General features: G+C 40.7%; 1 protein-coding gene across 1 annotated transcript; it reads left to right on the top strand.

Moving 5' to 3' along the window:
• The first annotated feature begins 5162 nt into the window (after positions 1–5162).
• Positions 5163–9738, top strand: CDKN1C (cyclin dependent kinase inhibitor 1C). Its single transcript, XM_053448559.1, has 3 exons — positions 5163–6033; positions 8420–8534; positions 9069–9738. The coding sequence occupies exons 1-2, from the start codon at positions 5598–5600 to the stop codon at positions 8524–8526; spliced, it is 543 nt and encodes a 180-aa protein (XP_053304534.1). The 5' UTR covers positions 5163–5597; the 3' UTR covers positions 8527–8534; positions 9069–9738.
• Positions 9739–15813: the final 6075 nt, after the last annotated feature.

Below are 15813 nucleotides of genomic sequence, written 5' to 3'. Positions count from 1 at the left end.
TTTAAAAAAAAATAGTGTATGAATCTATGATGTCATTATTTGCTTCAAATAGCTATTCCCATCAAACATCTCTGTTACCAGTTATTTCATGGTGTTGGTGGGTATGCCTAACGCTTAGCGCATTAATCATGGCAGGAGACTCGTAGGGTATATAGGATGAACTTTAAGGTTAGTCTAAAACTCATTGTGGTGCAAACTTTGAAAAGTAGTCTTATCACCATAGCAACCACTTTAATTTTGCTGTCGATTGAACCATTCTATTGGTTGCTCCTAATCAGGTTAATTAGTCTTATCTTGGTGATCAGCCCTGTGTTTCTTTTCAATGGGAAAGTCTGCTGATCCTTCCACAGCAGGGGGTCCAGCAAAGCATTTGAAATCAATGACGTTCACATCTGTTTTGTTTTTGGATTTATTTGTTCTTTTTTAGTTCAATTTTCTCTCTGCTTTATTTCTGATTCTAAGATAATGACAAACCCCTTAGATGGATGGCTTCCACCTCTGGGCCACCAGATGGGCAGCCATGATTGATTGTAGATTATCTAATTATGAAGGGTTTTGTTATTCATACCAACTCAACATCTGATGGTTTGGTAGGTGCCACTGCCAGCCAAAATAATTGTACCTAATCAAACCAAAGCATATATTAGCAGACCTGCCTAATCCCCAATATTCGCTTCTTTTATAATTTAATAACTTTTTAATGTCCTGCAAAAATGTATCTATCTTTAAAATAATAATAATAAAAATGTAAAAAAAATAATAATAATATAATAATAATAATAATAATAATAATAATAATAAATGTAAGAATAGTCATGCAATATTCGACCAGTAGGTGGTGCTCTAAGTTAAATTCATTTTGTTATTAAAAAATCTTTAATTGCTTTGGGGTTTTTTAAGATTATTTTATACTAAACTACAGCTCACATGATACTTGATAATGGGAATTGTAGTTTTACCACAGCCATAGATACAAAAGAGATACACTACCATTCAAGGACAACAAGGACATTTCTGGCTGTAACATAATTGGAAAAAGGGGTTTCTAACCATCAATTAGCCTTTTAAACTTGGATCAGCGAACACAACGTGCCATTGGAACACAGGAGTGATGGGAGTGATAAAGGGCCATTGGAACGCAGGAGTGATGGGAGTGATAAAGGGCCGTTGGAACACATTAGTGATGGGAGTGATAAAGGGCCATTGGAACACAGGAGTGATGGGAGTGATAAAGGGCCATTGGAACACAGGAGTGATGGGAGTGATAAAGGGCCGTTGGAACACAGGAGTGATGGGAGTGATAAAGGGCCGTTGGAACACAGGAGTGATGGGAGTGATAAAGGGCCATTGGAACACAGGAGTGATGGGAGTGATAAAGGGCCATTGGAACACAGGAGTGATGGGAGTGATAAAGGGCCATTGGGACACAGGAGTGATAAAGGGCCATTGGAACACAGGAGTGATGGGAGTGATAAAGGGTCTCTGTACGCCTATGAAGAGATTCAATTAAAAATCAGTTGTTTCCAGCTACAAGAGACTTTACAACATTAACCCCGTCTGCGCTGGATTTCTGATGTGTTTCATGTTATTTAAATGGATCAAATTAGCTTTTCTTTCAAAAACAAGGACCCCAAACGTTTGAATGGCAGTGTGTATGTAAATTCTGGATCTAATTACCTGCCAATTTATTCAATTGAGCAAGGTATTACTAGGTTGCTTTTCTCTTCTACAGTCCTGTCCCTGTTTGCAAATTGCCCTGGAGGCCAAATGAACAGATGGTGCATCTCTAGGTCTGTTAGAAGACATCTTCAACATGCATTCCTACACCCTGATCTGTCAATGGGGTGATTTATAGAGCATGGGGAGCATCTGTTAGAAGACAGTGGTGGTCTTCTTCTGGCACTTCCAATCTACCTTTTGAAGAGGCAAAAAGTAGTTCCCTTGGCAACCCAAACTATAGCCCTTTTTTTTCCTCCAGAACCGGTGCCCCTTGCTGGCCTGCGTTATTTGCCAAGATATTGTGGTCTTTTTGTCTTTCATGTCCTGGTAACTTGGAGACTGGCCATACATGTGGATATTATGTCTGCAGCGACCAAGCCATTGTCCCATCAGTTTATTTAATTAATTAGGTTTTGAATAGACACCAGTGTTTGACTGGCACATGTGCGGGAGACAGACAAATATCTATAAAAGTGACAGCTTCATCGCCACTCCAAAATTAACAATCTTCTTTCTCTTGGATACAAAGTTTTACAACAGAAGAATAATGCCGGCTGTTTGCTCTCCAAACACAGAGAGTCTAAAAAACGCAGGAAACCTCACAGCCGTCCAATTCAATTTCTCTGCTGAAGAATACATTGTAACAGAAGAAAAAAATGCTTTATCTCTAAAAGCTAAAGTAAAAAAAAAGACTTTGCATTAAATGAATGTTATTTATGTAGATTTAATCTGTAATAGTAGAAGATGAACCAATAACTTTGCTAAAGCTCTGTCTAATTTCTCCATGATGTCTAATTTCTCCTTATCTATACAGCCTTTCTTCAATACAAGTCTCATATTTTTCGGATACAAGTAACATCTCCATGCTGACGACTCCCTAATGTCCATCTTGGATGACGTTCCTCTACCTAAAGGTCAGCATCTCCAAGATGCCACCATCTCCTCTATAACCAGGTTCCACCATCTCCTCTGTCACCAATTGCTGAAACTGCCATCACGGTTGAGAATTCCAGAATGTACCCAACAGGCCAAGTTCTTTTCCTTGTGTTACTTCACCCTTCATTCACTCACTCGCCCACCATATTTTGCAGCCTTCACCTACCAACTTTGGCTTTATCCTTTCATCCTCATCCACAGCGCAACTCAAACACTGACTCATTCCCATGTGATATCCCATCTGGATTATTGCAACTCTCTAATAACGGATCACTCCGTCTCCTTCCTTTCACTGTTCAAAACCATTCTGAGCCCCTCTCCCAGACTAATCTTCTTAACTTGTTGCTTTTCATCTGCTGCCCCACTGTGTCCTGTGTCAGTCCCTTCACCAGCTTCCGATTTCCCCCAGACTCTCTCTCTCTCTCTCCCTCTCTCTCTCTCTCTCTCTCTCTCTCTCTCCCTCTCTCTCTCTCTCTCTCTCTCTCATATTATTTATAATTTTGTACCCAACCATATTTAGATGTTAGGGCTGTGAAATCTGCTGGTGCTATATAGATAATATATATAAAATAAATACATTGTGCACTTTTACAAGATCATGCAATACTGCAAGTTTCCACAAGGGAGCGCTCCCTCTCACATCTCTTCTAAGGATTTCCAAAACCATTTATTGTTGCAAAGTAACAATAAACATTTTATTTTATAAATAAACATATTATTTCTATACATTAAAAAACACACAAAAAAAAAACAAAAGCAAATTGTACTACGTATCATTGAAAAAGTGGATTGTTTCCATTCAAAAAAGGAATACAAAATTATTTTGTTTTAAACATTTAGAAGAAGAATCATGGGTTTTATTGACCCCGTTTAATCGAAGGGCCCTGTGATACCCTCATACCCAGCAAACATTCTGCGCTCTGAAAAAAGAGGGGCATCAGGAAGGAAAGAGGAGCATCAGGGTGGAACTGAGGGGCTTCAAGGAGGAAAGAGGGGCACATAGGTTTGGGTCACTTGGGTTATACAGAGCTTTATGGGTCATAACTGATCTATTCAGTGTCTGGTATCATGAGATAAACTGGGGCAAAACCATACAACTAGCTGATATGGCCGGTTCCCTTTCTGCCCCGTGTAGTTGATACAGTGTCTGGGAAAAGGGAGGCAGGGAGAGGTGACATCAGGATAGCTGTTCCTCAAAACACTTGGGAGATCCGATACAGCTTGAGTTTTATGTTAAATTAACCAAAATGTATTTTTTGTAATAACATTTCTGAATGCACTGAATATATTATTATTATTATTATTATTATTATTATTATTATTATTATTGTTATTATATTTTATTTATATAGCACCAACAATTTCCGCAGCCCTTCTTACAGTCCCTACATTCAAAGGGTCTGACAAAACTAGACAGATGAAGACGACCAGATACATTAGGTAAAGAGGGCTCGTCTCCTAAGCTTACAATCTAAAGGATTTAAGCGACCCCAGCACTCTTCTCTTTAAGCAGCTGGCTGTGGGTATTAATTACCCCCTTGGAGGTCTGTTAGAAAACCAAATAAAGAATTTATGAAGCTCCCTGAGGCTATTTTTGAAAATTCAGCTGCTACATTTCAGGAAAACCAGAGGCAGGAAGTGCGGATATTTTCTTAAAGTTAATGAAGTCTCATTTATTTGGGGGGTAACCATTCCTTTTAATCAAAGAACAAATCATTTAGTGCAAGAACTAAGAACGATTGGCGAGGAACTGTAAGTAAGTAAAAATAGCTATTTCCTATGGCAGGTTTTGGGGCAATTATTTGTTTCCTTTGTTAAAGGACACAGGAGCAAAACCAACCCTTGTAATGTTTATTTGCCCCAGGGCTTTGAGTGAGGGGCACAAGTGGACATATCTGTGTGTGTGTCATTGAACAACTGTGCATGTGTCACAAACACACACACAGCGAAGACACACAAGGCTGTCAGGGTTGGGTAAACAGGTGCCCTGCAGCTGTTTCTAGTCTCCAACTCCTAACACCCTCATCCAGCCTCTGGCTCTGTTATGTGCAAACTCTTAGATTCAGGTATAAAAATAATACATAGAAAATGTATAAAATCATCACATTTCCAGGGCTGAGGTTTTTTCATTCTCCCCTCCCTGAGGTTAGACCCCCCCATCTGGAGGATGGCTGAGGGTGATGGTAGTTGCAGTGATAGGTATAGGGGGCAGCTATTGTTGGGACACCATCACACCCAGCCCTGCAGACAAAGGCTCTGGGTGTCTGCTCAGGCTGAGGGTTGGCACTCACTACCCCTGCACCAACCCAAACACATGGAGATTGGCAACTGCACCGACCAATCACAGGCAGGATCTGCCCCACCCCTCCTGAACCTTTAGTGTGTGTCTGGGACGTCATCCAATAGGAGGTCGCCAGGGGCGGGACCTAAATGTGTGTAGAAAACAGCCGATTGTCCTCAGAAGCTACTTCAGGGCAAGTCGGGGTAACTGGTAGCTGGGAGTATAGGGGAGTCCTGCAGGGTAACTGGTAGCTGGGTGTATAGGGGAGTCCTGCAGGGTAACTGGTAGCTGGGTGTATAGGGGAGTCCTGCAGGGTAACTGGTAGCTGGGAGTATAGGGGAGTCCTGCAGGGTAACTGGTAGCTGGGTGTATAGGGGACTCCTGGAAGGGTAACTGGTAGCTGGGTGTATAGGGGAGTCCTGGAAGGGTAACTGGGAGTACTGGGGTATAGATTATTTTGGGCTGCCTGTTAGGTCATCAGTTTACAGGGTAAAGGGGTGTAAATCTGGGGGGTATCCTTTGGGTACCAACTGCCTACAAAGCACTTTACCTGTACAGTTGGGGTAAGAGCTCCAGGGGTATATTTGGGGTAAGAGCTCCAGGGGTATATTTGGGGTCCTGACTGAATGACTCTGGGGGTTCAGTGACTGTGCCCGGAAGGATGTGCAATGTACTGCGGGCAGAGGTGGCCCTGGAGCGGCTGAGCGCCAACAGCACCTTTCCGTCCCAGCGGCGGACCGTGGCGTGCCGGAGGCTGTTCGGGCCGGTGGATCATGAGGAGCTCGGCCAGGATCTGGCGTGCAGGCTGCGGGAGATGCAGGAGGAGAGCCGCCGCAGATGGGGCTTTGACTTCCAGCGAGGGGCCCCTGCGCCGGGCAGCAGCTTTGTCTGGGAGGAGCTCAGGGGGGACGCGGTGCCGGCTTTCTACAGGGACACGGACAGCTCCGCGACCCCCGGGGACCCCACGCGGAGCCAAGAGCGCCCCAAACCCAGACTGCCACACAAAGGCGGCCTCAGATTGGGGGACCCCCAGAAAACTGCACTCACCGTTGGAACTGAATCCATCAAGAGGCCCCTCAGCACTGGGCAGATAACAGGTACCTATTGTTACAATGTTACACTCACATTGTTACACTCACATTGTTACACTCACATTGTTACACTCACATTGTTACACTTTGTATCACAACACACTCCACTTCTAACGGTCCCTGCTGCATTGGTAGTGTCACCAATATTACACAAACAGTCAGTAACACGTTTTACCCACAATCTTACCTGCTGCTCATACTATACAATTACTTAATCGCTTAAAGTGTTCATTGTGTCATCTGTTGTTGCATTACATACACACACATACAACCAGAGGTCCTGCTGTATGATGTCACACTGATGCCACCCTCACATACATGTGTGTGTTGTGACACAATCTGTGGGGCAGGTATCTGGTGTCAATCCGATGTGTTACTTTATAGAACGTTGTGCTGTTGTATGTTGTTACACTTCATTCTTACACACATCCCCTATTGTTCATGGTCTGATGTTCGCTATTGCTCTCTATTGCATCACCCCTCCCCCCCTCCGCTCTATTAAATATTAATGAAGATATTTAAGGTCCAGTTGAATCCAGTACTGGTGTCTGGCCCTAACCAGGCAGAACCTATTAGTCTGTTAACCCCTTCCCTGCCAGAAGGAAGCCACTCACTAGTCACTGTCTGAACAGCTGCCTACGGGTTAACTAGATGCAAGCAGGGAAGGCATTGTTAGAAAATACAGGAGTTTTATAGAATGCCTGTCTGGGATTTGACAATGAGCCAGAATTAACCCACAGGCTGCCAGATAAACTGACCTGTGTCGGCCAAGCCTTTGTCAGAGTGCATTTTGTTGGCTTGCTGAAGTCTTTTGCAGATAAATAACCAGTCTCCTGGGTTTAGTGCAGAGAAGCCCCCCAGCCCCCTCCCCCTCCTCTGGCTGGCTTCCCCCAAGTACAATAGAAATGCTGGCACAGCACTTTCCAGCCTGCTGATCTCAGCTGAGCTGGGCTCTGTTTCAGTGCTGTGCAGGGCTGTCAACTCCACAAAACCATAAAGATTTAGGGGGGTTAAATGTGAAATTGGAATATTACTTCTGAAAATTCAATTCTGTCTAAAACTTAAAAAAAAAAAAAAAGTGCAGCTGAACCCTCTAAGACTCAGAATGGAATAAACTTTAATTGTGCTTATTTTTATCAGACTAATGAGAACAATAATAATGAAACAATCTCAGTTTATGGCATTCTCTCATGTCTGTGTATATAATAAAAGAGTTTGGGGCAGAAAATGTGAAAAGTGAGATTTTGGAAGCCTATATCATGCTAGACTTTTAATAAATACAATTTATGTTTGTTTTGATTCTTGGGTTTTATTTATAAAAAATAAACAGCACAACATTCTAAATGTGCAACAATCACTATGGAAACCAATAGAATTGCAGAATATTACAGATACTCCTCATAATCATGATTCAATATTTCTTGTACAGAGTTCCATCCAATACGGGGCCAGTTGCATGAATCTATTGTAATTTTAATGTAAAAAAGCCATAAAAACCTAAACCTTTGAATGCCTTTGTATACAAAGTTAATGTTTTGCTTTTATTGCTTCTTCTGTATTATTTCCATTCATCCTTTATACTTCTATTTAAGGGGACACTTTATGTGTTATGTAAATTATATGACTTTCCGCTGCTAATAATTATTTTATGGCCTTAAATTTACATAGTTTTTTTTTTTCACACAGTTTTTTTTTTACATAGAGGTCAATGCAGAGACAAACTACCTTCCTATTTCCTACATTAAGTATCCCGTATAAAATGCATTTCTGATGCAATCAACATGCAACCAATGGAAATCTCCCGCAAAGTTATTTTACCACTTTACACTAGAGTTCATAAATTAACTCTTCATATTCCTCTGAAATAAACAACTTCTTAATATTTTTCTCTTTGCATAAGTAGTATATTTTTTTTGTGTGTGTGCTTTACACACTTTGTATTTTTTTTTTTTGTACTTGTTGGTACATTTATGGAACTGAAAGGAGAAATTAAACTTTAACTGCAAGAATCAGATAATAATTATAATTAATAATTAAAATAATAATATTTATATAGCGCCATCAGTTTCCGCAGCGCTTGATACAGTCCATACATTCAAAAAGTTCCGATAAAACTAGAATTGACAGACTAAGATGAACCGGCATTGGGTAAAGAGGGCTTGGCTCGTAGGCTTACAATCTAGTAGTTAATCTTGTTGGTTTCCCCCAAACAGAGACTATTCAGATCGCACTTTTAGTTTTTTTTTCTTTGCCTCTGACATTAAATTGCTCTTGTATAGAATGTAGCTCTGTATATTAATTGTAGGCTGTTGATAAAAACTCACTTTTTTGGGGGGGGGGAAATGTTTATTGAAACCTCAAATTAACTTTAAGATTTTTCTTAATTTTTTAGATTATTTTCCAGTGCGGAAGAAGACAAAAGACACAAAAGCACTTTGTGAAAAGATATGCACGGAATCTTCTATTCCAAAGGACCAAACTCAGAGGCTTCGCCTTTGATGATCAAGGTAAAATACGTTTTTATTTAACCCTTTGAGTCCTGCTTGGCATAGTGCTTAATTATCAATAAATGCATAGGAGTCCGTCTCTGATAGGCTTGTTTCCTGCATGTATCTCATCTTGTTATGTGATATACTACTTGTTATGTCTACCCTTTGTACAGCGCTGTGGAATCTGATGGCGCTATATAAAACAATAAATAATAATAATAAGTGTTATTTGTAATGAACAATGCAAAGCACGCCTTCCAGGGAACATTGCCACCAAGTGGCCTCACTGAGACATTAGCCATAGAAGCCTAGAATTTTTCAGCAGATTGGCCCCCATTCGGCCCCCGTCTAGTCTCCCTTTTCCCCTGCTGTAAAGACTCAAACCTTAATCAGTCGTTGGTCTTATCATAGATTCAGGAGCCGTATGTCTATCCCATGCATGTTTAAATCCGTATTACCCTCAACCACTTCTGCTGGGACCCTGTTCCACTTATCTACCACCCTTTCAGTAAAGTAAAAAATCTCATATATTTCTACTTCTTTCCTCTTTAGATTTGCACTTACTGTACCTCCCAGCTTTGTAGCAGCTACGGGGACTCGAGAAAGAAAGAAACCGCCTTACAACGACCTACGAAAACGCCAACAATTTGCTTTCCTTTGGAGAGAAGAAATGAAGAGAAATGGTCTCCAGGACGGCTGATTGTGGCCTGATCAAAACAGTGTTTTAATATTAATTTACCTGTCCCCATGTAATGTGTGACGTGTTCTGAACGGCGTGCGCGTGTGAATCATATCTATAAGAGTGTGTATTTTCTATAGATTTATACATATGTATATTATAAAATATATGTATATGATGTGGGTAATGATGACATAATATTGATATTTGCCAGGTTACTTTTGCAATGACGTCCCAAGGAGACACGGCTCGTATCTACATTATCTGCCTACACATGTGTGCGTGTGCTTAGCGTGAATACAATGTTTCGAATTTTGTTGAGTTTTTTTTTTTATTTTATGATCCTACTAACTTATACTATCTATTTATATCGTTGTGAATTTGCCAATTCTATGTTTTTTTCATGTTCCATGAAAACAAAAAAAGGGCATGATGTTCATTTATTTGAAAAGTGCGACTTTATTTTATGCTGTGATTTTGTTTTTTTTAATTCTTTTTCTTAATTTTATTTGTTAAATACAAAATACCGTAAAATCCTTGTAACTTTTGTTCATTAATGCAAATTGTTTTCACATTGTTCAGTTTGTATCGCCTGCAGTAAGTGCGTAATGCTGCACTACTTGGTCGCGACCTGTTCGAGGTTTCAGGGAGCTTAATGGTCAAATCCGTTAATTTTGCTGCATATAATCAAGGGTTAATCCTGGTGAGTTTATTGCGCAAGGCATTAACCCTGTATAATGTATAGTTCAATCGGTGAGCATTATGAAGTAAACCAGGTCTGGGCTGGCCATCTGGCACACTGGGCAGAAACACACACGGACACCATTTGAGTCACTGGCCCATCTAACACCGTTTAAGGTGCAGTTCCCTTAATAGGGTGGATTTATTAATATACTATATTTTCAGTCCCCGCAATGTGATTTATGAAGGATATATAGAGAGAGTTATTTCGGAACGCGGAACTCTTACTTTTCAGCAACCTCTACGTGTCTTAAAACGGAGGATTTATCGTTATTTAAGGAGAGGAGATTCTGGTTCAGTATTTAAAGGACAATGAAGTAATTCAGTAGCCACGCGATGGCTTCTTATTTACCACATCATCGTATTCTATGGGAATTTTATGGCAATTTCATTCATCGCTTCTCCGTTTTTATATTTTTGTAAAAACAGCAACTGCCTTTTTTTCCAATCGTACAAGAGAAAATAAAATCTATTAAAGAAGAGAAACATCTCTGTGTGTTTGTTCTCTGCATTCCATACGGCGAAGCCACGATGAGGTCATCAGTGTTATAATTATTTGTTTCATATAGCGCCATCCTAATCCGCAGCGCTGTACAATGGGATGTTCATTGGCTGCTATAATAAAGGTCATGCTCAAGGTCAGATCCCTATCCTAGGGACCCCTAAGACGATAACAGGTTCCCTCCCATAAAAAAAACATAGGGGGCATTTTTAATATAGCGTTTAGCCACACATACTTACCCCTGGGGCCGCTCCTGAAATATTTATTTGTCCTCTAGAAGAATGTTTATGAATGAACACGAGGGGCATGAATTAGGGCTTTAGTGAATAGACTATTTCCAGGGTTATATATGAGAATGCTAAATGTTACACACCGGTGTCCTGCAGTATCTGGGAATAGATGCTGCTTTTTCATTGGATCAAGTCCAGGTTGCCTACTAATTCTATTCTAGAACAGAGGAATTCTAATTTAATCTTAACATTAGAGCCCAGCGTGGACTCCTGGCTTCACATCGCCGAAATGATTTGATTGACAGGTTATACTTAGTGTTTTTAAATTAGCAATTTCCCAAAGCCGTCAAGATTCTGTTTAAGCCTCCTTAATATGTTTACTTTTTAAAAATGTAACATGTATCTGTCGGGATTCTGCATGTAGAGCGTTAAACCTCCTCCCTTGGTGTGATCTCATTAAAGATCTTCAAACGCTTTTAATACATAAAAGCAAACAGGAAGGGTGTTTGTCACCCGGTGACGCTAGAAGCACCGGGGGCCGGTGAGGACCGGAAACCAGACCCTCCCCAGGTATCAAGCTGAAACAGAAACATATTATCTTTGCAGCTTTAAAGGAAAACGAACACAATTTATTATTATTATTATTATTATTTTATTATTATTATTATTAAACTACTTTAAAAAAAATATTGTTTTTAAACCAAGCTGCCTATTAGCCATTTGTCTGATGTTCTAACTCTTTTATCTGAGCCCCAATCTACTAGACAAACCCCCCGACTCCTTATCATACTGCCTGTGGGGAACAGTAGAATGGCTCAGTCTTAATCACCCAGCTGGACTCTCTGACTAATGAAAGTCTATGGAGGAGCGGACTTCATTAGCATTTCCGTAAAGCATCAGCTCAGTGGGGTGTTTGAGCGTGGAAAGCCCCCCAAAATATCCCATGCGCAATAAGCGTGAGTATAATCTACCGTAGCAGGTGTCCCATCAAAAATACTGAAGAAAACGCAGAAAAAACTCTGGATTCGTTCTCGAGAGAAATGTTACAAAAACCGGAGTGCGGCGGTGAAAGGATATATTGTGAACTTCCTGAATCTGTCTGAGATTTACGAATGAATTGGGAAAGCGTCATCCGTCGCAGTTATATGGTTTAATTATCCCGTGTGGGAAGAGCCCTCTACACAATCCTCAAATTCACATGGAAATTCAGGGCAGCTCATAAAAATTCCCAACCTTCAGGGAAAATGTTTCATTTACCAAATTACCAAGACACGTTGTTTCGATACGCGGCGGACCTGTGGGGCTGGCGTTCAACAATAACGGGGATTCCACTTACCCTCAGTATTTTATCAGTTTTACTCATTTTATTTCTATAAAATACTTTTTAATTGTCACAGATCAGATAAAAAAAGACCATTTATGGGGGGGGGGGGTTTATACACAAAAGACAAAGCCTATAAAAAGAGAAAACAAGTCAGTTGGGTTTTAAGCATCTATACCCGATGTGCTCCCGGGGAGCGGGCAAAACTAAGTGGCCCCATCGGCCCCTTGTCCTTCCCCTGTGACTAACACAGACACAGGCACACATATTTATACAGACTCACACACTTACACAAACTTACACACTCATGATAATAAAGACAAACCCACACTTACACACATATTTACTCACTCACACTTACACACACCCACCTATGCATACTCACTCATACTTACACACACCTATGCATACACACTCATACTTACACACACCTATGCATACACACTCATGCTAACACACACACCTATGCATACACACTCATGCTAACACACACTCTTTCTAACACACTTACGCCTACACAATCATGCTAAGACACACACAACTATGCACACACACACACTCATGCTTACATACACATTCATGCTAACACCCCCCCCCAGCACACATATGAGCTGGAGGGGCTGAATGACACCATACTCTGTTCAAGTGGTCTTTGTAGCCATATGGCAAAGCCACTTAGAGAAAGCCGACGTCCATTTATTCCGATGCGACTCGTCTTGGGGAGGAGAACAAGTGAAACATTGTATCTATTATTTATGCAAATAAGTGGAAAGAATCATTAAAGGCAGAGCAATCTCGGCCTCGTTTAGGCTCGTTCTGTGTGTTTCCCTTTAAGAAGCATCTGCGGCAGATGTCACCCTGACGAATATAAAACCGCCCAGCCACCAATGGCCGTCAGGAGCTGCAGATCATTAAATATTAAGTAATCGTCTAATGTCAAAAAGAAGATAGGAACTCATTAAGACCATCTATTAACCCTTGTAGAGCTCTGTGGTACGATGGACATTGAACTGATGTGCTGTGGAGTAAAATAAAATAAAATTGGGTAGTAGATAAGTGGAACAGCCTCCCAGCAAAAGTGGTAGAGGGTAATACAGTGAGGGTATTAAACATGCATGGGATAGGCATACGGCTCCAGAATCTAAGACGAGACAAACGACTGATTAAGGTTTTAGTCTTTACAGAAACGGACAGACTGGACGGGCCAGATGGGGCCGATCTGCCGGCAGATTTTTTGTTACTGTATTTAAGCCCCGGCTACCCGTGATTGTGGATACAGTATACGACTGGTGTGCTTTTGGTGTCCGGAGCCCCTGGGCTATATGACCCAGACCCTGAAGGAAGGCTAATTACCGCAACAGACTGTCCAGGAACGAAACAAAAGACACAGATGAGGGCCGAGCCGGCGGCCCCTTTTAACATCTTAAAATTGCACTTATTGTCTTAACTCTTCCTGCAGCTAAATGGAGAGATTTATTTCTGTCGCATTGATCCAAAGACAAGAGAGATAATCAGCGCTCTCCCCCCACCATCTGCCTCTGATCTTTGGGAAGTGAAACCTTCGCCCCGTGCCCATCCCTCTGTATAGATCAATACACTTTCTGTGTTTATTGATTAAACGCAAGCGGCGGTCCTTCTGCTTTAAGACCCCCAAACCTTCTGGAACGTCCAACGTGTTCTACAAACACATTTCATAATTGCTGACATCATCTCTGGATTCCAGGAATATTCCGTAGAATCGTTGATTTATCGGCGATGGGGGGGTCATCCGAGGCAATGTTGGTGCCAGCATCATGAGTTGGTTGGAGACCCCCTTATCCCCGGCATGGACGGGATACACAAAGGTGTCTTTAATTGAAACAACAAACCTGATTTCAGTGAAGCTCCCTCCGCAATTCTGTCTGCAATTAAATTAAAAAAAAAAAATTGGGGAAAAAAAATTAGCATTTTCTGTGGCCATCTGGCATGAGATTCTGGCGACGGACAACAAAAGCAGAGGAAGGAGACCAATGGGCCATCTCCTTAACCTGCGAGAGGGTCTTTGTCTGCAAATTAAAGCTCTCCAGACCCCGATGAACTTCCCGATATCCGCACGATTAAAACCAGCGGGATATAAAAGCCATCTACTAAAAACAATACGTACGACGCGTTATATAGCTTTATAACGCAGTATTATTACTGATAATACAGGCATAAAACATTAAGTGATGTCATAATTATTATTATTATTGCTTAAAATACCATAATATTGTAGGGAAAAATATTTATACACTTTTTATATAATATCTATAATATATTTATATATTTGTAGTATATATATTGTGTATATATATATATATATTTATTGTAGGCAACTGCGGAGTCATTCAATAAGGATTGTAGATTGTCAGCTCCTTTGCCTCTTGTTACTCTAAGTCAAATTGTTCTGTTATGCGTTACCTGTTTGTTTGCCCTTTGTACAGCGCTTCTGAATATGATGGCGCTATATAAAACAATAAATAATAAACAGAGGAATCCAATCTTTATTGGAAATAAGCCCCTAATATTCAATATAAGTATATATATATAAAAAAAAATCAGACTTCTATCCCAATGTTTACGGCATAGCGGTATATACGTGTCTAGCGACACCATGAAATAACACACAAAAAAACACAGAATAATAAAAAAATGTATATATGTGACGCGTAACGCGTAATAAAAGCATAGAATATTAGATGATATTACATATACATTCATATGATATTAATTATCATGTACAAAGTGTCTAATTAAACCACGTTAGAATTCCCATCATGTAATAACACTACACAGTATAATAAACACATATCATATAGGTGACATATAGATATAGATATATATAGTATGAGGCAGTCGTATGTTTAATGATTGTTCATAGTAGTCTCTAAATGAAACAATTTAATACAAAATAACAAATAATAAATACAATAACAATTTAATGAACAAAAATAACAAAAAGAAACAAAAGGGTATTTATGCTACATATAACATAGAATCTGGCCCCGTTCGGCCCCCAGTCTAGTCTGCCCTAGTCTAGTCTCCTGCTGTACCTTAATCAGTCGTCGGTCTCGTCTTAGATTCAGGAGCCGTATGTCTATCCCTCGCATGTTTAATACCCTCACTGTATTATCCTCTACCACTTCTGCTGGGAGGCTGTTCCACTCATCTACCACTCTTCCAGTAACGTAAAACTTCCTAATGTTACATTTAAGCCTCAGATCCTCTAGTTTTCCTTTATATTCTGATATTACATATTGTAAATTAGAATTGCACATAGCAATGAATTAATTAGCGCGCCTTTGGAAAGGCACAGAATTGCGCATGTAGACAAAACCAGATGACTTGTCATGTGACCTTATTAGCCCACTCGATGAGATGTCTTCTTTTCTTGTCCATTGCTTGCTTTTCGTTGACTGACAATGTGCCACACATAGGAGGACATGTGCTTCCCCTCCCCCGCCCGCTCGTTTGATGGATGATGGATGTATATGAAAGCCCCCCAGTCCTAAAGATTAAATGCTATGGATTTTCTGTGTGGCTAATCTCAGGCTGGTGAATTCAGATAATCTCTCCCATCCCGGGGTCTCCAGGCTACGTGTCCCCCTATTGTCCTTTTATTTTACGTCTCTTTGATTCTTGAGGTCGGGGGTGTCTTTAAGTTAATGTTTCTTGCATCCTTCATGTGTTTCGGGGGCAGCTATTGTCCACCCTCTGCCCCCGCTCAATGGACAGGCGGCCGTCTGCTGTGACAATCACGACACAATGTCTTCCCTCGATGGCTCAATGAGAGCGAGCCGCATAAA

This window comes from Spea bombifrons, chromosome 10, assembly GCF_027358695.1.
Source record: "Spea bombifrons isolate aSpeBom1 chromosome 10, aSpeBom1.2.pri, whole genome shotgun sequence".
Taxonomy (NCBI): domain Eukaryota; kingdom Metazoa; phylum Chordata; class Amphibia; order Anura; family Pelobatidae; genus Spea; species Spea bombifrons.
This window is presented reverse-complemented; position numbering and strand designations above follow the sequence as displayed.